The sequence below is a fragment of the Aulonocara sp. 'chitande type north' Nkhata Bay genome, linkage group LG6 (assembly GCF_057382095.1).
Source record: "Aulonocara sp. 'chitande type north' Nkhata Bay isolate Kocher_YH1m ecotype deep benthic linkage group LG6, A_spYH_male_GT1.1, whole genome shotgun sequence".
Classification (NCBI taxonomy): Eukaryota; Metazoa; Chordata; class Actinopteri; order Cichliformes; family Cichlidae; genus Aulonocara; species Aulonocara sp. 'chitande type north' Nkhata Bay.
The window spans coordinates 12,202,582-12,224,777 of NC_141349.1; the positions used below are offsets into that span (position 1 = coordinate 12,202,582).

General features: G+C 41.1%; 1 protein-coding gene across 2 annotated transcripts in view; it reads right to left on the minus strand.

The window, feature by feature from the left end:
- fam20cl (family with sequence similarity 20 member C, like) overlaps positions 1-11,201 on the minus strand; it is a 37,189-nt gene extending 25,988 nt beyond the window's left edge. Inside the window, exons 1-8 of one of the 2 annotated variants that reach the window (XM_086294967.1) lie at positions 11,073-11,201; positions 10,338-10,790; positions 8,429-8,604; positions 3,142-3,220; positions 2,794-2,886; positions 2,456-2,571; positions 2,097-2,277; positions 469-578 (exon numbers count right to left, since the gene is read on the minus strand). In XM_086294967.1, the coding sequence (XP_086151093.1) occupies positions 469-578; positions 2,097-2,277; positions 2,456-2,571; positions 2,794-2,886; positions 3,142-3,220; positions 8,429-8,604; positions 10,338-10,786 (1,204 nt within the window). In that variant the 5' untranslated portion in view covers positions 10,787-10,790; positions 11,073-11,201. The remainder of the gene's footprint in view (positions 1-468; positions 579-2,096; positions 2,278-2,455; positions 2,572-2,793; positions 2,887-3,141; positions 3,221-8,428; positions 8,605-10,337; positions 10,791-11,072) is intronic. The other variant, XM_086294968.1, reaches the window with a different exon arrangement.
- Positions 11,202-22,196: the final 10,995 nt, after the last annotated feature.

The window sequence follows — 22,196 nt, forward strand, 5'->3', positions numbered from 1 at the left end:
CGCCGAGTTTAAAGTGTTCGTGGTGACCTTTAACCTCGCTGCTTTTCGGAATAATAACGTAGCAGCACGAAACAAAGTCAGACATTTTTTGGATGTTTTTAGGTGGCAGAGCGCTTATTAAGTGTCTTATAAAAGTTATATTTAATGTAATATAATCAATGTTATAAACAGCATCTTTTCATACTCAGAAAATAGGCCTAAACCCCAATCTCTAATAGATATTTTTATTATAATTGGGAAAATAAAATCACAGGTGGAATATAGCGTATTTTAAATATTACTGATGACTTCACTTTTCCACCACATGGCAAGAAGTTTTTTTTTTCCTCTCCTATTAGATGTCAAATTTCCTGCTCAGGGAACCTTTAGGGAACATTCCCTGAAGGCTCCCTTGTTTGCTGGGTCATCTGTAACAGAAATTCATCCTTTAAAAATCCAATCTGGACAATGCAACAGACAAACACGTACTCATCAAGAAGTCCAGTATGACCATGTCTATGAAGTCCACCAGTCGTGTGCCCTTGTCGTATGGCGGTGTCTTTTTCACCGTGGAGCAGTACTCGGGTTCTGTCTCCCACCTGAAAACCACGTTCTTTGTAAGATAAAATAGAGCAGGAACATCCAGCTTTTTATTAGCATTCAAATGAGCCACAGCTCATTATTCAAATGGATTGAATGATCACCTCCAGCAGAAAACTAAATCATGTTAACTATAACCCATGATGTACAGCGTAATTAATCAAAGTTTTATGAGTTTCTGTTAAAGAAATGAACATTAAGTTCACAGCCTACTTATACAGAAGGGTCAAGTGTAGGAAATATGAGGACAGCTATCTGGGAACTGCAGGTAGTTTCTAAATGTAGGATTTCTATTCTGTTTTTACAGGATACATAAGACTAAACAGCAGTTAGATATTTGTGAGGAACATATACTTTAGGTAAGTAAACCTACAGGTTAGCAGTTCTGTTTCAGGAGACAGTATGACAAGAACAGCAGACTACATGGGGTGGGAGCTTAGAAGATGCTGGGATACTAAATCCTGCATCACTTGGTAAACATTGCAGTAATGGGGTATGATTGTAGCTCAGCTGCAGGGGGAGAGGTGGAGCAGAGGTTTCAGGGGGCAGTGCCAGGAGAGGCTGGCTGGCACAGCTGTTTCACAGCCTCTGATTTTGCCTCTCTTATTTATGCAGTAGTGGTGGGACTGGAGGGTGGGAAGATGAGTATGAAGAGCAGCTGGCAAAGAAGCAGTCCAGAGATCAGTGTGCAGTTGTGCGTGTTGGCCAGGAGGTGCTAAAAGCACGCTATGATATGTATTGTGAATTTTACAAACCGAATACAAATAGTTACTCATGGGCTTCTCGTATTTTTCAACGACTTTGATTGACGAATAAACCAAATGAATGCAAATAGTCAGCAATCAGCCAACAAACCATCACCAGCTTCACGCACACAGCAACATCTCGCCTGTCAAATTAACACTAGAGAGTGTCTATATGTGTCCACTCATCTGAGTGTTAAATGAACACTTTTGACAGTGTTATATTTTTAAAAGTAACCTAGTCAGTTCTGAAGATTTACAATGGCTAACACCGAGCAGTGCTAAATTTTCTAACACTGGAATATTTCTAACATTTTGAGTTATTTTCCAGTGTTAGAAAATCAGCACTGCTCAGTGTTAGTATAGTACTAGTGTTAATTTAACACTGGAGATTTTGCTGTGCACGGATCAGGCAGGAATGAAATCACCAAGGAAACAGGATTTGGTTCACGAGCTAATATCCAGCCTGCCACGGGGAACTGCAGTAGTTATGAAGCACAAGTGTCGACACTTTAATGCTGACTCTTTGCATATCTTTGATTTATTTGCCAGTTATGACAGTTAGAGTTATGACATGCTTATGTTTGCTATTTGCTAAACCATAGAAACAAAACAAATTAGGTGGCAAAGTGTATCAAATTTATGCCACTGCTAAAACTTTTGTAAACACTATATTAATAACTTTGTACTGATATAGTGCAGGGTGTAAGCTTTCCTTTATCACTGAGCACATTTGTTTTCTGTATGGCTGGACAGCCCAGGGCGTCCACTAACTTTGCCAGCTTGCTTCGGCTGTAGGAACGTCTCCACGGAGATCTCCAGGTCTTGCGCCTTGCCAGGGAGAGATCTGGTAGCATGACAGCCAAGGAGCCCTCCAGGTCCCTGGGGCGGCCACACACAGCGTGCTCTGTTGAGCAGTAGTAGGAGCACTGGCCGTAGAAGCACTCATTTCCCACTAGGGGGAGCCAGAGGTGCACAGAGAAGGAGAAAAGCAAGCAAGTGAACAGGAAAAAATGACAGAAAAATGTTTTTGGTGATGTGAAAATATGAAAAATAAAATGAATTTATAATAGGTTGACATATGAGGGCGTTTAAAGCCTGCTGAATTAATAAAGGGTGTACTGGAGTGTTACCAGGGGAGGCAAAAAAGGTTCGTGCCAGCTTGCGGTCAGTAGTGACGTCTTTGATCTCCTTGACCACATCCACCAGCCTCCCAGCCACAGGGGGGATTCTCCTGTAACCCAAAATCCTGCAGAGAGTGTGAAACAAAGTGTGAGATGAGGACAGGATTAAGTGCAGAGATAAAAGACCCCCAAAAAAAGGCTGAGAAGAGAAGAGATAAGAAACTATAATAGTGTTACATAACTTGCATTTTTTTTATGTGGCTATTTTGTCCACCGTTTCCCTTGTGGTGCTCTCTGTAATAGTGTGTTGCTGTGCCCTTTTGGATAAGAGAAATTTGACTTGATACCTATCCAGATGAAAAGCTGCAATTTCTGCATTGTGCCGCTCAAAGTCAGAGAAATAGTACAGGTTGTAGTTGGTTTCTTCATCTCTCTCCTGCCTGTCAGTAAAGATAAAAATGCACATCAGAAAGAGTCTATTTATTGACTCACTAGATTTGAACAAGTGCACACAGACAGTAGGAGTTTGAGACACATTTTTTCTACTATTCACTCAAACAATACAGCTGTCTGACGACTTAGACATCCATGTTTCCCATCTCCACTTATTGTTCTTGTTTCAAGAGGCCATAAAGGAGTCTTATACACACTGAGAGCTATGATGACTGTGTAGGGGTTTGCCATTAGCAGCTTACTTCATGGGCTTGAACATGGCTTGTCCATAGCTGGGAAATGACATCACCAGCTTCAACTGAGTACCCCCAGATTTCTGCACTGGAATACAATACAGAGGGTGTTACCATAGCAACAAAGTGCATACACACTCACAAACACACAAATAATACGCCACGCTGTGACAATACACTGGCCATTGTTCAGGAAAAAGCACATACACACATGCACGCGCACAGACACACACACACACACACACACACACACACACACACACACACACACACACACACACAAATTGTGATAGCAGAGACTTTATTTCCTAGAAAGACTTTGGAAAAAGAGCAAATGTGTGTCATCATGCAAATAGCACATTTCTATCAATCTGAGGATAAACACCTAAATGTCCACACAATGTGTTTCTCACACATATTGGCACTTCACAAAGACAATGTATACCACAAACAGCATTATAAGGTCATGTGTCTATGCAGTGCTGTAAAAACCTAAGCACACTATTACTGCTTCCACAGTCAAGAGGGTAAGTAGCAGCCAGGCACTGATAATTAAATGCACAGCATTAATGCGACCGCCTCTGTTAAAGCAGAAGTTTTCAGGTGTGTGTTAACACAATCGTCTCAGGAATGGACGTCCCAGAAAATTCAACCCAGGTCAGGTGAGACCCTGTAATGCTCAGAAAACTGCAAAAAACCCAAGAGCTACATCTCAGACTCTACAAGCCTCAGTTAGCAGGTTGAATGTTACAGTTCGGAGCACCAGATCATTGTGTTGATCGCGAACTAACAATATATAACAATTATTTTAGGGTCAAATGTGTGTTCTGACAACTAAAACTGGGTCACGCAACAGGATCTTGATCCCAAGCACAGCAGCAAATCTAGAACAGAGTGACTGAAAAAGAGGTGCTGCGATGACCCAGTCAATGTGCAGGCCTTCACCTGACTGACTAAATTCAGTTATTCAAGTTATTGCTGCTAAAGGTGGTTCTACAAGCTACTGAATCATTCTTAGTTTTTCACAAGACTGCATTTTATAGAAACAGACAGGCAACTTGTCCAGGAAGTCGCCTGACTCTCACCGTGTGACAACTGGGAGAGGCTCCATCACCCACAACCCTAAACTGGATAAATGGAAGAAAATGGCTGGATGGATGGATGGATGGATAAAATCGTATTCTCATTTTTCCACAGTTAATGTAGTAACATTTTAACAGGAACATCTGTCCTTTACTCACATTTTTTCTGGAAGGCTACTCTGGAAAAACTTTATAAAGCAATCCTAAGAACTTTGAAAAATCTAAATTTAAGTGATCCTGAACTGAATTTACAAACGTACTTTTCACAGTTATGCTTGCAACTGTGCTACGATACAAACAACTGTAGTTTTAGTGAATCTCTGTGAATCTCTACAATTATTTACACACATGGAGCGTGCGGCCTTGTGCTTTTCAACAACGGTTTCTTTTAACAAGGTTGTATGAAGTTTCATTCACATGCCATGCCAAACAAGGTAACAAAAAACCCATCTCAGCCTGTGTTTATGGCCTTGCTTGTTCAGCCAAGGCTATATTGTCTTTCAAAGCTGAAATAACATTTTGTTCCTACTACAAATTAATTGCTGAATCCAATCAGTGAAACACATCTTACGTCAACACTCAGAGTTTTTCTACCTGCGCTATATCTGTTTGGTATGACCTCTAGCTTTGGGTGGGTAATGTTAGGAAATGTTAGAGAGATATTGCTGCTGAATGTACTGGAGCAGCTCTGATAATATAGTTTTCTTGGAGATGGTCAAGACTGCACTTCACTATCTTTGAGCACCGTTGAATATGTTAACATGTTAGTATTACAATATATTTTGCCATGTACTGCACGTGTGATTCAGTTCACTGCAATTGGTGAGTTTCTTCTTGTTAAGTGTCCTTCAGTTTATTTTGGTGAAAGGAGTCGTCAAGGCCTGACTGGTGAATAAGGTTACACAGGGATCTATTTACAGCAAGAGCATTTTTCAAGAAAAATGTTAATATTTGACACCATCACTGACACCACCGTTACCTATCATAACAGGAAGCTATAGAATATATTTTGATATGACATTTTATCCCAACTTCATGGCACCAATGGACAGATGGTGCTGTGAAAAAGTATTTTCTCTTTCTTAGTCTTTTGCACATTGTCACACTTTTCAGATCATCAAAAAAAATGTTTAATATTATGCAGAGACAAACCAAATAAATAGAAAATGCATTTTTCAAATGATGGTTTAATTTATTGAGGGACAAAAGCTATCCAAACCCTTTGCTTGCCCTGTGGGAAAAACTAATTGCCCCTAAACCCAAAAATTGACTGTGCCACCACTGGCAGAAAGAACAGCAATTAAGTATTTCTGATCATTGACAATGAGTCTTTCACATCACTGTGGAGGAATTCTGACTCTTCTTTGCAGAATTGTTGTAATTCAGCCAAACTGGATGGTTTTCAAGCATGCATAGCCCCTAAGGTCAAATCATCTCCACCAAATCAAATCAAATCAAATCAAATCACTTTTTTAATTGTCACATCACATGTGCAGGCACACTGGCACAGCACATGCGAGTGAAATTCTTGTGTGCGAGCCCCACAAGCAACAGAGATGTGCAAACACAACAACACAAACGAGCAAAATACAAGAATGGCCAACCTGAAACTAATAAATATATGTACAATATATAATAGTGTATGCATTTCTGGATGTGTATACTAAATATTTTCCTACGTGTGTGTGTGTGTGTGTGTGTGTGTGTGTGTGTGTGTGTGTGTGTGTGTGTGTGTGTGTACACATTTTTACAAATTAAATAGTAAAAAAATAAAATAAAATAATAATAATAATAATAATAATAAAATATATAAAATATACAGAGTTGAATATGTGCAAAACAAGTGGCATTTATATACAGTGTGGAGTGCATAATGTTGAAGTTCCAGTAGTGAAGCTGAGGTGTCTATGACGTGTTCAGCAGTCTGATGGCCTGATGGAAAAAGCTGTCTCTCAGTCTGCTGGTACGGGACCGGATGCTGCAGAACCTCCTTCCTGATGGAAGCAGTCTGAACAGTTTATGGCTGGGGTGACTGGAGTCCTTGATGATCCTCCCCGCTTTCCTCAGGCACCGCTTCCTGTAGATGTCTTGGAGGGAGGGAAGCTCACCTCCAATTATCCGTTCAGAGCACCGCACTACTCGCTGGAGAGCTTTGCAGTTGTAGGCGGTGCTGTTGCCATACCAGGTGGTGATGCATCCAGTGAGGATGCTCTCAATGGCACAGTGATAGAAGGTCCTGAGGATGCGGGGGCTCATGCCGAATCTTTTCAGTCTCCTGAGAAAGAAGAGGCGCTGCTGCGCCTTCTTCACTGTTTTGTTTGTGTGTACTGACCACGTAAGATCCTCAGCCAGGTGTACGCCAAGGAACCGGAAGCTGCTCACTCTCTCCACAGCAGCGCCGCTGATGGTGATGGGGGTGTGTACTTCTCTGCACCTCCGGAAGTCCACTATCAACTCCTTTGTCTTTGCGACGTTGAGGGTGAGATGGTTGTCTTGACACCAGTGGGTCAGGGCGCTGACCTCCTCCCTGTAAGCCGTCTCATCACCGTTGGTGATAAGACCCACCACTGTAGTGTCGTCCGCAAACTTCACAATGATGTTGGAGCTGTTAGTGGCTGTGCAGTCGTAGGTGTAGAGTGAGTACAGGAGAGGGCTCAGTACACACCCCTGTGGAGCACCAGTGTTCAGTGTGATGGGGGATGAGGTGATGCTGCCCAGTCTGACCACCTGGCGTCTGTCAGACAGGAAGCTAAGGATCCAGCTGCAGAGGGAGCTGCTCAGTCCTAGATCCTGCAGTTTCCTGTCCAGCTTCGAGGGAACGATGGTATTGAATGCTGAGCTGTAATCTACAAACAGCATCCTCACATACGTGTCTCTCTTCTCCAGGTGTGACAGGGCAGTGTGTAGTGTCAGGGCTATGGCATCATCAGTGGACCTGTTGTGGCGGTATGCAAACTGTAGAGGGTCCAGTGAGTCGGGTAGTGCAGAGCAGATGAAGTCCCTGACCAGCTTCTCGAAGCATTTGCTTACGATGGGGGTCAGGGCTACAGGTCGCCAGTCGTTCAATGGGTCGCCAGTCGTTCAATGTTCAAATCACCAGATTTGAGTCTGGACTTTGACTGGGCCACTCCAAAACCTTCATTTTGTTTTTTAACCATTCAGAAGTAGACAAGCTGGTGTGTTTCAGATCAGGGCATGAACTGACAGTCGGGCATTCACTATCAGGATTTTCTGGCAGAGAGCAGAATTCATGTTTCCATCAATTACAGCAAATAGTCTTTGTTTTGAGGGAGCAAAGCAGCCACAAACCATCACTCTACCACTGCTGACTGTTGGTATGATGTTCTTTTCATGAATTGCTGTGTTACTTTTACAGGAGATGCTACGAGGCCCAAACCTTCTAAAAGGTTAATCTTTTGTCTCTTCAGACTATTTTCCCAAAGTCCAGAGGATCATCTGCGTTTTATATTTACTCGGGTTATCTTTGGCTAACACTCAAATGCGCAAAAACCTAGGAAATCAGGAAGGGGCAAACACTTTCACGGCACTGCACATAATGACTGATACTATATACTGTTACACTTTTTGACAAGTAAGTCGTGTTTGTGGACCATCCAGACAGTCCCCTCCCACCCAAACTTTATTATCAGTGTAGAAGTTCAAACATAAAGAAATGTGTATTTTTAAGTTTGCTACATGGTCAGTAGTTCAAGTATTCCTGCTCATCCTCTGCTGAGCCCCCAAGGTCCCTCACAGTGGCTTTCATTTCACTGAAACTTCACAGTGAATCTAAAATTGAAAGACAGGCCCTAAACCTCAGGTGTCACACACTCACAACAAGCCTGCTCTTTATTCTGCTCTTACCCTCCCTGTAGCCCACAAACCTTTACAGGTTGAGCGTAATTTTAATGTTGGTTGTCCTGGAGCTACTTCTTTTCAAGTCATTTCATGAGCAGGCTGCAGTCTTTAACACACCAATTTATTTATCTCAACTAAAAACTGACTCAGATGCTTCAGTTTACTACTCTGAAAACAGCCAGCCCATGGTTGTCTGACACCTCAGCTGTGGCACATCATCATTAGCATGTGGCATCAGGCTCTGCTGTAACCATACATTGATACTGTTGAATAACAGCAAAAGGAAAGCATTATAAAGAGGCGTTTACTAGATCGCCCAAAAGAAAAACATAAAACTCGGAATCTGAATATCACACCTGTGCTGACGATGCGATGGGTGGCGAGCTGCTGCATCAGGGGCTCCATGTTGGGGTCATGATGGGGGTAGAGCTGCCAGCGGGAGATGCCCAGGTGAAAGCGCAGCCACGGAGGGTGGCTGCTACTGCTGCTGTTCCAGTGAACATCCTCATAGCCGTCCTGGCTCGTACTCACCCTGAATAATGATTGCATTTGGTGAATGAAATGTACCTACAAAGCACTCTTCTACTTTAACCAAGCATTTTAAAATTAGACACACATTCATCCAGTCATGACCATTCATGACTAGAGAACTGCAATCCATACCACTGTTCACAAAGAGGCTGAGAGAGCGACCTCCCACACTACATTACAAGTGGAGGGACAAGTGGAGCACGGAGCATTCAGTCAGTGTTATTTACCAAACTGATGAGCACTTTTTAAGGTTTTAGTTTTAATCTAGCTGAGAGCCTCGGCTGTGTCACTGCTCTCCTCTGCTCGCTGTTTCACTGTCTGTGTGTGTGGGAGTGTCTGCTCACTGTTAGACAGATGCACAGGAAAAGACAACCGAAGGGGAGAGGAATTACTTGAAGATTAACTGCTGTTAGACACGTTGGTTGCTTTACTATAGTTGCAATGAACGCTTAAAGATGTCAACAGAACACGCAGAAGCGAGGCCAAATGTAAAAGGAGCCAGCTGGGAACGCTTTGATCAGCAGCAACCGCAGCATATTCAGTGTATTTCACAAAGCCAGCACAGCATCTTCACATTTCTTGTTGTGCCTGTGAAAACTGTAGCCCATATGTTTAGTTTTGCTTAGGCTACATCAATATGGGCCACAGTAGCTGAATACATGGAGCAACACTGTCAGCAGCAACAAGATACTGTGTGTGCTCCCTGCAGTCTCACCCATCTGGTGAAAATCTTGACCGACCATGTTTTCAGAGAAATATACAAAGAGGTGCAATAAAACCAGAATTACTGTGGAATACTGTGAAATTAGAAATACTGTGATTAGGTTGGAGCTTTTTATTGCTTCATCTAATGTCTTGTAGTTACTGTGGAAACAGTTTGTACAGTTTACAGTGTTGCACTTACAGTTGGGCTCATAATTTTTAGGACATAGATACATTTTTTGTACTTCTGCTTCCATACACCCCAGTGGATTTTCAATTAAACAGTTAGTATTTGACTGAACTGCACACTCTCTGCTTTAATTCTTTTTTTCTATCTTTTGTTTTTTTTTAAACTGTGCATGAACTCTTTAGGAATTACGGACAGATTTTTATACAAAGGCCATTTTTATGCATATGATTGACTGAAAAGCAATATATGGCCAGATGAGGCCTGTTCTCTTATTATTTCATGACAAATGGAGTAGAATTAACATCTGATTCAATTCATAGCTTTTTGGAGTTCAAATATGAGGCCCAAGGAGGAGTATATCATTATGCTGAAACAATAGATACATCTATTAAAGAATTAAGGGGTCAGTCAACAATCTGGCACATTCTTAAAAAGAAAAGAATCCCTTGGTTAGTTCATTGTGACCAAAAGACCTGCACGATGACAGAATTATTCCCATGCAACTCAAGGAAGGAAACACAGCTGAAATTCTGCCCTTCAATCATGTATTAGTTTGACTTAAACTCCGCTGGGATGGTGTGCAGACCAAGAACTACAAAAACTGCATCTTTATCCAGCAAATTATGAATTTAACTGTATGAGACGTTTCAGTAACAAAGCAAAACTGAGCTGAATATGAACTGAAAGGTGCTAAAGCAAAATATCCAAAGCAAAGATTGGTGAAGGAAAGTGGTTTTAGAAAGCTAAAGTACTGTTTGACTGTGGTGTTGAGGAGTGATGCTGTCAAAGGAAGCATGAGTCACAAGCATACGGTCTTTGCATATTAAGTGCATCATACTGACCACCTCTGGGAGCTCCTCTCACTCGCCTTGACTTTTGGTTTCACCCTCAGCAGCCAGTCCTCTTCAGGGACAGGAGGGCTGGGCATGTTGTAAAGTGGGTGACCAAACAATGCCTCCAGCTTTAGCAAGTCTGACTCAATTGAGGCATTTTTGCCTCCTTTGTCAGAAAGTGGTCGTACATGACTCTTAACCATCTTCTTTCCATCTTTATGGGAAGAATCTGTTTGTATATTATCAGTTGGTAGCTCAGCTGGACCTCTGATCACCACAGAGGTGTAGTTGGTGTGTGCCAGGTCTCTTGGAATGTGTGTCCTGGGTGGCAGTGGGGTGTCACAAGGCTGGTGGTAAATGGAAAATGAAACAAGAGCCAGTAGGAGGTGAATGAAAATGGTGACGAAGGCCAAGGACAGACAGATTGTCCTGGAGCGCCGGCGTATACGCCACATCATCCTACTGAAAAGAGAGTGATAAAGAATGAGGAGAGGTGAATGCATGAGGGGGAGAAAAGAAAATGGAAGAAGATTTTTAATGAAACGTTAGCAAAGTGTACAATTTAAAGCAAAAACATACCAAAAAAGCAAAATACCAGTATTAAGTAGAACATAGCCTTGATAAAGGCTCATATTCCTTCACCTGCTCTCCTTCTAATTTGACCTTGTAATGCATTCATGAATCACAGGAGTCTCCATCTGGCATATGAAGAGAAAATGTGAGTAAAGAGTGACGTACACAAACCTTTTAATGTTGCCTGACACCTCTCAGCTGTTGTTAGTGTGTTTCCCAGAGGAATAATACAGAGATTCAGTATCCAGTCAGCCTTGTCTTCTTTATCTACATGCGACCGGGAGTGGTGCCAGGTTAAAGTGATCTGGATATAAATCAGTGTGTTTACTCATCTCTTTCAACCCAAGTGATTGGGGGAGAGGGGGTTGGGGGGTAAAGCATTTGCCCTGTATAATGTCATTCTTCTCTGACAAGAGTAAAAGCAAAAAATGTAGCGTATGGCAAAAAAAAAAACCCTAATAAATACACCTAAATCTACTAAATCTTTACACAGTTTAAATAAGTTTTCAGTTTTAAAGCCTGATTTTGTCTGTTCTTACAATAAGCACGGCTATATTGCTACTGCTGCAGAAAGACTTCTGTCCTTCATTCCAGGACTTTCCAAGACAAGTTTTGCTCTTCTGTCTGTTTGGAGGAAACTTCTAGCTTTCAGCTGAAAGCTTCGGGCCGGTCTCAGATCCAATGACAATGTAGAGATGAAAACTCTTTGAAGAACACCTTATTCACACTTTCAGATAACAAGATGAACTTTATTCCATGGGGAACATTCAGTTCACACACAGTTATTCATGAGAAAGACACATCTTTCTAAACCATACAAACGCACAAAATGCTAGAGCAGAGCAGAGTCAAGTGACAGAATATATTAGCTTGCAGAACCCTTTACTAAAGAGTATTAGATTAGCTGTTATTTGTGCATCTTATTGAAATTTTGTAACCTATTCAGGGGGCTAGGCTCAAGGTGTTTTCAGAATCAGACTGATTCAAAATGTTACTTAAATTACTTAAATGTTCATTATTTTGGGAAGCTTGCAAAAGAAAAAGGCCAGAAAGCGAGAATTAAACTCTCCATTCATCCATTATCTTAACTGCTTATCCAATTTAATGTGACACAACACAGACAAACCTTTCACACTACTGCACCACTGTGCTGTCTTTGCAAATCATGTAAACACAATATTTTCTGTGAAAAGTACTATGAGAAAATATTAATGTTGATACAGAGAAAAAACATGTTTTCATTCTGAGCTTGATAGCAGTGACATGATTTTTTTAAATCCCTGGGACAAGAGCGTGTTTACCACTACGTTGCATCACCTCTTCTTTTCACCACACTCTGTAGGAATGTGCTTTGGCACTGGCCTGTTGAAATAAGTTTTTTCTGTCGTCTGAACTGCACTATATGTTGTTCCAACACCTGCATTTTGATAGGAAAATGGGAAATAAGTGCAGCAATGCACTGAAACATGCAAACATACTCATATACAATATTTAAGGTTAAAAATAGTTTATATAATTCTAATGAGTTTGAAAGTCAATATTTGGTATGACCATCTTTATTCTTCAACATAGCCTGAACTCCCTGAGGTAAGCTTTCTTCTGATTTCCTTAAAAAATCTTCAGGAATAGTTCTCCAGGCTTCTAGAAAGACATTCTTCTTTGGATGTTGGCTGCCTTTTGTGCTGATCTGTCAAGATGGTCCCACAATGCTTCAAAAACGCTGAGATGTTGAGATTCTGTTGAGACCTGTGCATGATTGATAATGTTCTATTGTGTCTTTTTCTATCCATGTCCACTTGTATTGCTTTGACAATGTGCTTGGGATCATTGTCATGCTAAAAAATGAGTGTGTAGCCAATCAGATGCTTTCTAGATGGTATTGCATGGTAGATTCAAATCTGATGGTACTTTTCTGCGTGCACAATTCCATCAGTTTAGACAAGATATCCAATGGCACTGGCTGAAATGCAGATGAAACCATGGCAGAGCCTCCAACGTGTTTTATGTGGCTTCCTTCATATATCTTCTTGTTGAAATAATCGTAGTGTATGTATGCATGTCTGTTTCTTAACTGTTCATTTATCCTGAAATGAAGGACAGAAGTCTTTCTGCAGCAGGCTGCATCTTCTTGGTATTTCTTTGCATGGTAGAGTTAATTTTTGGAAGTGTTCTTAAATTCATGCAGTGATTCCCACTGTTTGTTTTTTTTAATGCAATATCACTAATATTCAGTACTGTTTCCTGTAGATGTCTTTATAATGAAATCTGATTACACAGAGGGATGCCTGCAGGCTTTAAGTTATTAGAAATCATTGAATTCACATTTTACACAGTGTCCTAAATTTTGTGGAAATGTGCCAGATACATATCAGTTTATCAGTCTGTTGGAAGCATCACCGCAGCAGACTTCTTAATCAGGCAGCGGGCGAGACAGATGTTTCATATTCTGCATGTGCGTTTCTGCTGAGACTTTGATTCAAGTACCTCAGGACTCGTTCAAAGTCCCACAGGATACGCCGTTTCTGTGAAGCATGACTTTTTAAAGTCTGTGTGTGTATGCGTGTGATCGTGTAGAGAGATCCACGTGAACGATATGGGAGCACTCCCCAAAATCCACGTGTCGCACCCACCTATATGGTATGTGCTGACATCGTGACTCATCTATATAAGCTTAATAGAATAATTAAAATAGATTTACTTTGAGGATTTTCCTCTATTCTCAGAGGTGATTGTTTTCTTTTAATTATTTATCATCATTTATAAAACATCGACGTTTTGGATAACAACATGAACTAAATGCAAATGAAGAAACAGAAGTACACATTATAAAACCCACAGTGGGGCTGAAAGCTGTTGGAGACTGGAGGAATTCAAAAATATTTTTGCATGTGTCTCTGAAAAATGAATACCCAAAGGTAAAGGATTATTTTAACTTTCATTTTCATTACTGGATGGATGAGAAAAAAGGAGACAATGTCCAAACAGTGAAAAGGTAGGGGTGAACGTTTATCACCCTTTATTACAGAGCTCTTGTGCAATCAAGGAAAAGGGAGCTTTTTTTAGTAAATGCAACAACTGTGCTGAAATGAGGAATTTGACGTAGGCGTTATTATTATGCTATTAGCTAATCAGTGGTAAAGAGGTAGCCCATAGCTGAGGCTAACTGGAAAGTCTCACAGAGTTTACAGGCATTTGTGTGTAAGTCAAAGAACCAGGTAATCTAGGCGTAAACTACATTTTTTAACCCTCCTGTTATGTTGCGGGACAGATTGACCCAGAACAGAACAGATGTCACATGTCATCTGCATCACTACAGAAAACGAAAAAAATCAAAATTATACAAGAAAACTGTAAAATAATCAATGCCAGTGCTTCTGACACTTTTGGATGAGTAAACATGCCCCAGGTCAAATTGACCCAGGAACGTTGTTCAACAACATAACAGGAGGGTTTAGTTGAATTCACCCCTGGACAGCCAAAGTGAGGCTAGCACTAGGCTTAAACTCAGAGAGTTTAGATGCTAGCTGTATGTTAGCTTACAGTGGATTGTGTGTGCAGTGGTGCTCTTCTGCAAATTTTATTCATCCATTGTGAGTAGAATAAACCAGCGATTAGAATAGAATGTGTTTAGGTTTGCTTAGATAATAGAGAGTGGCTGGAGATCAGAAGAACAGGACGGATTTCTAAGAGTGTGTTTTGTTAGGATGACGTTGTCAACCCCTGTTTAAAGGACAATTGTGGACATTTATTCTCAAAGCATTTCGTGTGGCCTTAAAGTTCTCAAGAATGAAATTCAGTTGCTGAACCCATCCTCTGAAGTGCCAAATGAGTTGGTTTAGCTATAAACTCTGGTGTGTAACTGTATAGGGTGAGGAATCTATTGACAGTGGGTGTCTGCCTGTCATAAAATGAGGACTAAGAGCTGCCTTAGCCACAGATACGAGTCTGGGGAGGACAGAACAATAGAATTAGTGGAAAACTACTGAAGAGGGATGACACAGGGCAGCCCATCTCACTAGTATCATATCGATACCAATAGCATCATTGGTATCGATACTTGAATGTTGGGCCACTTCTGCTGTTTTTGTTTGCCTGTGTTTATCTTTTGCTCAGCCACTGACTCATTTCAGTCCACCTGGAGTTCTAGTTATTTCTGTTATTTTCCTAAAGTCTCTCCTTTTTTACCCCTTCTCTCTCCAGTTAAAGCTCAAGTCATGAACAAATGTTGGCTCGACTTGACATTTATGACTCATTTCCACTCACATCCACTGAAGCAGAAGCTTAAGTTCAGCTTAAATTGTGTGGTGTGGATTCTATGCACCAAATTTTATAGCAGTCCATTCAATATTGAAATATTTTTTTTAATATCCTTTTTATGTGGAACTATGCGTGTGTTTAATGGAGTCACTTTAAAGTGTCTTAGTTGATGATGACCGTCACAGTATTCAAGAGCTACTTTAATGGTGCTTTGCATACCATCCAGGTCTCCGACACTTAAGAGCTGAAAAGCCGTCTTTCAAAATATGTTTCCTGAATGGTTGTTATTTTTTATCGTGGAGGAGGACACTCTAAACCAGGGGTGAGCAACTCCAGGCCTCGGGGGCCGGTGTCCTGCAGGTTTTAGATGTGTCCTTGATCCAACACAGCTGATTTAAATGGCTAAATTACCTCCTCAACATTTCTTGAAGTTCTCCAGAGGCCTGGTAATTAATTTGATTCAGGTGTGTTGACCCAGGATGAAATCTAAAACCTGCAGGACACCGGCCCTCTAGGCCTGGAGTTGCCCACCCCTGCTCTAAACCATTAGGTAGGTCTTGAGTTGGATTGCAATGAGGTGACTTTAAAGGCTGCTAACAAAAAAGGTAAAGTGAGTACAACATGTCTGTTTTGATGCTTTGTGTCCTCTTAATTACACTAAACTAATTAAGGTAAACACTTTTTACCGGGCAACAGGATTATGTGGTGGTTAAGACTGTCACCTCAAAAAAAGAAGTTCCTAGGTTTGAATCTGCTGGCTGCCAAGGACTTCCCTATATGGAGCTTGCATGTTCCCCCTGTACCTGTTTGTCCAAAGATATCAGTGCTCTAAATTGGCTGTAGGTGTGAGTGTCTGTGTGTGAGAGAGGCTTTTTTGCCTCTCTGTTAGCCCTGAAATAGACTGGCCACCTGGCTGTGGTGTATCCCCGTCTTTTGTCCTGTGACAGCTAGGATAAGCTTCAAACCCACCATGGCTCAGAATTAGATTACAGCAAGAAAATGGATGGATGGAACTTTTAAAAATGTATGCATGAATGTATGTATGTTATGCAACTCTTCCTATCATGGTAAAAAGTGGAACTTGTCTAGTACGTCAAAACAAGAACCCTCCAGCTTAAACGTTGCTTTGAGGAAAAGGAACTAGAGGCAAGAAGACAATGACCGGGGTAGGTCACGTGTATCAAATATTCTTTGTGTACAATGGCACTTCAGTGGGGCACTCTAAAAGTAGCAGATACCATGCAGAGGTACACATGGTGACAACCTTGAAAGAAGGCTTGCGCTCATTGAAATCAGATATGGGTTACTGATGACTGGATCGTATACAGAGTTCTCTTTTCTTATCACTCCAGTGTAACAAACCTTTTCAACCACTATTTCAAAGGTATGTTCCCGTCCATGTGAACACAAACTATAAACTCTCTGTGAGCCAGTATAACGTAATAATAAAAAATAAAAAAAAGAAACCCAACAATGATTTATATATCAATTTTTAAAAATCCACCATGTTACTGAGGATGATAATTCAGTAACTAGATCTATGGCCACTTTGAATTAAATTTGGAGAGTGCTTGAACTCTTTTGCCCCCTGCTTATTTAATTGAAGCGGCATCTTTGTTTAGCCTTGCAGCTAGTGAATATGGTGTGTATTTCATGTGGTTTTCAAAGTTTCTAGCACTGTCCTCAGTGCAGATCATATTTCAACAACACGCCCCCTCTCCAAGCCACTAACAAGATGTAATTTGTATTCGGCCTCTTAGTTTAACAGGTGTAACAAAAGATTTTCAAGATAATGAAAGAAATAAATCATAAGCTCAGACTCAAGCAGCAATCCAACTGCTACTTGGTTGTCTTTCCTTCCAACCTTTTATTTGCTTCTCTTCTGTGACTTACTTTTCTCTGTTTCTCTTATAATCAAGTCCTTTTAGGTTTTATCCTCACGTACACTGAAACATTTCTTCTTTTTTTTAAAAATCCCCTCTATGTTTTTACTCTCATTTGATTTCACCGGCCTCTCTATTTTCCAAAAACTCATGACTCCCTTTTATGTCAGTCTGGAGAAGAGCTAATGAAAGCACAGCCACATCTAGTGCTGGTCAGAGCTGGGACTGACTCACGCACACATTTGCAAAAAGACCCACATGCGCACGCTCATATTAATATTGGATTGTGTTTCCTATTTCTCATAAAAAAGAAAGCCGCTAGCAATGTTCAGATGAAAGATTTATCCCTCCTGCTCTCTTCTGTCATCCTCTGTCACCACCCACCCCCCACCTCTAAGTGCTGTCTCCTGACACTCTCCTCTCACTCTTCTGCCCTCCAACTCTCTGCACCTTTGTGAATCTGTGGAATTTTCGAACCTCTAAAAGGCCACATTCTCTCTTTTCCCTTATCCTCATTTTTCAGTACTAGCTACTGAATTTTGAGAGTTGTCACTCACTATATTTTCAAGCACCAAAGGGTTTCTTTTGTGTTTTACCTCCTGTGTCATTCACTAACACACACACACACTCAGGGACGCTGCAACCTTCCGCTCACCATCACAGGTGGTAAGGAGGTTGCTAAGAGACAGCACTGAGCTTTTCCAACACAGAGAGATGCTTCAAACGAGGACACGGTGTGATGACAAAAAGAAAAAAAAACGGATTGAAGTTCGGCATCAACAGTTAGAGGACTAATGTTTGGTGTAGTTTCGTGGATAATAAAACCCCATTTCACATGCGGTTTGCCCGCTGACTGTTGCCATGATAATAAAAGGCTCACCACTGCTATGCTTTCAGGGACATCTAAGAAAAACAAAGGACACTGCTGTAATGCTCTTTAATCTTTCCCTAATCTTTAATCTTTCCCTAGATGAAGAGCTTTCTTCACAAATTTACTGAATTATTCTTCCTTCTTTGTTTTTACTTCGAGGAGGGCTGGAAAAGATCAACTTTAATATATGATCTCTGTAGCTCCCTTTATGTATTTCACGCAACTAATATGACTAGAAGAAGAGAACATAAAGATTCAATAAGTAATATTTTCTAGTTTAATTACATAAATAAGATAACTATGCATTTTCCTTCAGGTCTTTAGTATTAGTCAATCTGTAAGCAGCCTATAGACGTCTTCAGTCTTGAACTCTTTCAGGATGTTGCAAAAAGAAGATACAGATCTCTACCCGTGTCTCTTTTCCATTATCACCTGCTCAGCTTGACTCAACTCTGCTCGGTTTTGGTCATTTTCCATTAAAATTAAGTAAAAGCTCAATGTGGGTGGGGTCATTATAGCAAGGCGGCCTGAAGATGAAAACAAAACACAAAAATAGAGGATATTAAGGTGACAGTATACATGCTGCTTGGTCTGTGGCTTTTTCTCAGACTCAGGGTAAAAGAAGAAAGCCAGAGAAGGCAGCAGCGATTTCCTCCATAGCCGGGTCTCAAAAAATGGCAGGTTTGATTTTTGTAAAGGACTCATTCTTATGCCATGTCCAGGGACATCGTTCCCAGGGCAAACGTTGGCATGCAATCTGCTGACATTTTCATCACATTTTCAACTTGACTCTGCTTACTTGGAACCCCAGCTAAGAACAATGCCAACTTCCTGTCACCAGATGATGGCTCCAAGACTACACGTTAGTATTAAAATCAATACATAGCGGTAAGGTCTTGCTACCAGGTGTTGCAATTTAGCACTGGAACGGTCTCTAAATTATGGGGCTCCTGAGCCTGAGTAATCCGTGAAGATTAATACTCCTGTAGGAATTCACAAAAGTAAAACCATTTTTAAACAAAATCACAAAAAAAGTGTGACCACCATGGACAAGACCAAAGAGTTGTCAAAGGACATCAAGGACAAGATTGTAGACCTTTATAAAACTCAGATGGAGCACGAGACTATGTAAACAGCTTCGCCGGGCAACAGAAACCAGCAAGAAGCTTGTTGAGATGGTGACAACTGTTGGTGTGACTATTCAGAAATAGAAGAAATATAAAATGGCCCAAAATCCATGCAACATCTTGACTCATGGGGTGAGGATGATCATGAGAAGGTGCCAAAACAACCCAAAACTGCACGAAAAGAGCTTATTAATGATCTGGAGACAGTTGGGACCTCAGTCACCAAGGAAACCATTGGTGACACACTATGCTGTAATGGCCTGAAATCTTGCAGCATCCAGAAGGTCTCCATCCTCCACAAGGCACATGTGCAGGCCCGTCTTAGGGTTGCCAGTAAACATGATTCAGAGAAGGCTTTGGTGAAAGTGCTGTGATTGGTGGAAAACGATATCGAACTCTTTGGCATCAGCTCAGCTTGCTGAGAAGGGCTGAGTATGAACCAAAGAACACGATCCCTACAGTCAAGCACGGAGGTGGAAACATTATGTTTTTGGCTCTTCAATGCCAACACACTGAGGAGCCAAAGGACGGGGACATGTATGGTAAAATCTTATTTAGCTTACATTCTCCAACTGTAAAAATTGTTAACCGAAGTAAATCTGTATCACTGACTGCATCTTCCTGACAAATTATCCTCTTTTGATGAACCTTAAATGAGTAGTCATGAGTCACCTGAGCTATAGAGCTAAAGTCAGAGAGGGATGAACCTTTCCAAAGCTCCTGGCTCATCAATATGCGTGACCTGAGACTTCAAAATGTTATTGAAAGTATTCATCCATTCATTTTTTTTCCATTTATCCAATTTAGGGTAATAGCCTATCCCAGCTGTCCTGCGTATTTATTTATTTATTGCATTTTAATATTCTTGAAACTATTAGGCTGTTATTTTTTTTTTATTAAAATAGGCTACTTTTAATTTCATTCATTTTCACAAACACAGATGGGACTCACTCCGCCCTGCAGAGCTTTGCCAGTCTGTTTCATAAATGCTCCGCTTTGTTGGTAATAAAAAAGTAACAAGTAAACAAAGGTTGTGATTTTAGTCCTATAACTTTATGAATGCAACAGAACTTGGTATTAGTGTAATGAAAACGCAAAGTTAAAATACCAAATGATCGCAAATGCAGAGTAGTCAGTGACACAGGGATAGGATAAAGAATGAGTACATCAGAGGGACACCTCAGGCTGAAGGGTTTGGAAACAATGTTAGAGAAGCAAGAGTGAGATGGTTTGGACATGTGCACAGGAGGAATAGTGGATATATTGCCAGGAAAAACAGGAAGACGTCAGAGAGGGTTGGTGTGACAGAATGTTAGGGATAGGGTGAGAAGGAGGCAGATGATCTGGTGCGGCAAACCCTAAAGGGAGCAGCGGCAGAAGAAGAGTAGTCACATGTGGTGAAAAAATGTCAATTATTTACGTGTTAGAAATGTTGGTAGGCTCATCTTTATTATAAGGAACAAATATGTCGGGGCTGTGCAAATGTTTTGGGTCATAAATTGCTCACAAATGGCTATTTTAAGAGTAAAGACATCAAAGAGTGCCAAATATAGAACAAGAGAGTCTGTTCAGTTATTCATCAACTCGCACTTGCGAACTGCTAAATTTGTCATTGTGGATAAGTATACAATATTTAAAAAGAGACTGTTTTAATCAGCAGGAAACACAGCACCACGCACATTGGTTGTGTTGTATTTTAGAGATGTGTACAAGCTATTTAACACTGTCCCCAGGTGACAATGTGCCTGTAAATTCAATGACAGCTCCAAAGAGCCTCTTGCTGGATAATAACCCTTTTCTCGCAGCGCTGACACCAAGCAAACCAGCAGCGTGACTCCGTGGTTCACTGTATAAATATTTAACAATGCAAGGAGACACAAGGAGAAGGAGGAGATTTATAAAGACTCTCTGAGGTGAATAATGAATGAGGTGCATCACAGGGTGGAATAAATGTTTACTGTCACAGGACCCACGGGATTAATCTGAGCGTTGTTACAATAATTGCACAGCAAACGGGCTCCTTCGCATAAAAACAGACCGGGCGAATCTGGGTGAACCTGTCATTGTATTACGCTGGCTTCAGCCCAAGCAAATCCACGCGTATCCCTGTCAAATCCATGTCAGCCATTAAGCTGAGGTGTTTACAATGGTTGTCGGGCTGATGGAGAATCGCAGAAGAAGGGGTCTTACTGTAGTGATTCTAAAATTGGAACAGTCTATATAAACTGCATAGAACAGAGGCTTTTTTCACCAGAAGGGAAACATTTTAGTGTTACATCTCTGCAAAAACTGGATTTCAAAGAGAATTTGAGGAATTTTTCACATCGGTTATTACTTGTATTATAGACTGCTACACAACAAATCAGTTTACAGAGAACAGCAGGGCTGTGGTCTGCTATATTGTATTACTGAGTGTAGCTGTTGACCTGGGGTTAAGAAGGAGGCCAGCTGCAAGCCTGACATCCTCCTGTGGAGAGCAGGGTCAAGCACGAGTGTGTGGGATTGATGTGTGCAGTCTGAGACATCACAACGTATTCCGCTCAGTGGAGGGATCTGCAGGCTTCAGAGGTCGGTGTGTTTAGAAGAGGAGGTGGGCGACTACGGAGGCAGGCTGTAGGCTGTGCACCTAATCAGAAGTTAGAAATGCTGCTGGAATTATTGACTGAATAGTCTACTGCATATATTTTTTGTTACGTTTTTATTGAGTGGGGAAGATGCATGTTTAGTTTAGTTGGACTCGCACTGGACGGGCAGTGGGGATAGAGGTGTTTCTGATTAGGTGGCAAGAGTAAAGGTCAAAAGAGCAGAACTGTGAGTGGCCAGAGACATCAGAGCACGGAGCACAAAGAATCCTGAACAGAGAAGATGACAACTGTGCTACCTCTGCCCTCACCGAGCCAAGCAACAGCCAAACTCACAAGCACACAGAGCTGCTGCACCAACTCAGTACGCAACAGCTCAGGGCATCTAATCATTATTGTGGCAAAGATATAGCCAAGTGTACTTGTCATTTCTATGGGCTCACTGTAGCACAGCTATTATTACCATTGTAATTACAGTTATGGCTCCCGCCACATTCATTATCTATCCATTCATCAATCCATTTTCTGGAGCCAGGTCACAATTCTGAGATTGATGTCAGAAATCTGACTTTTCT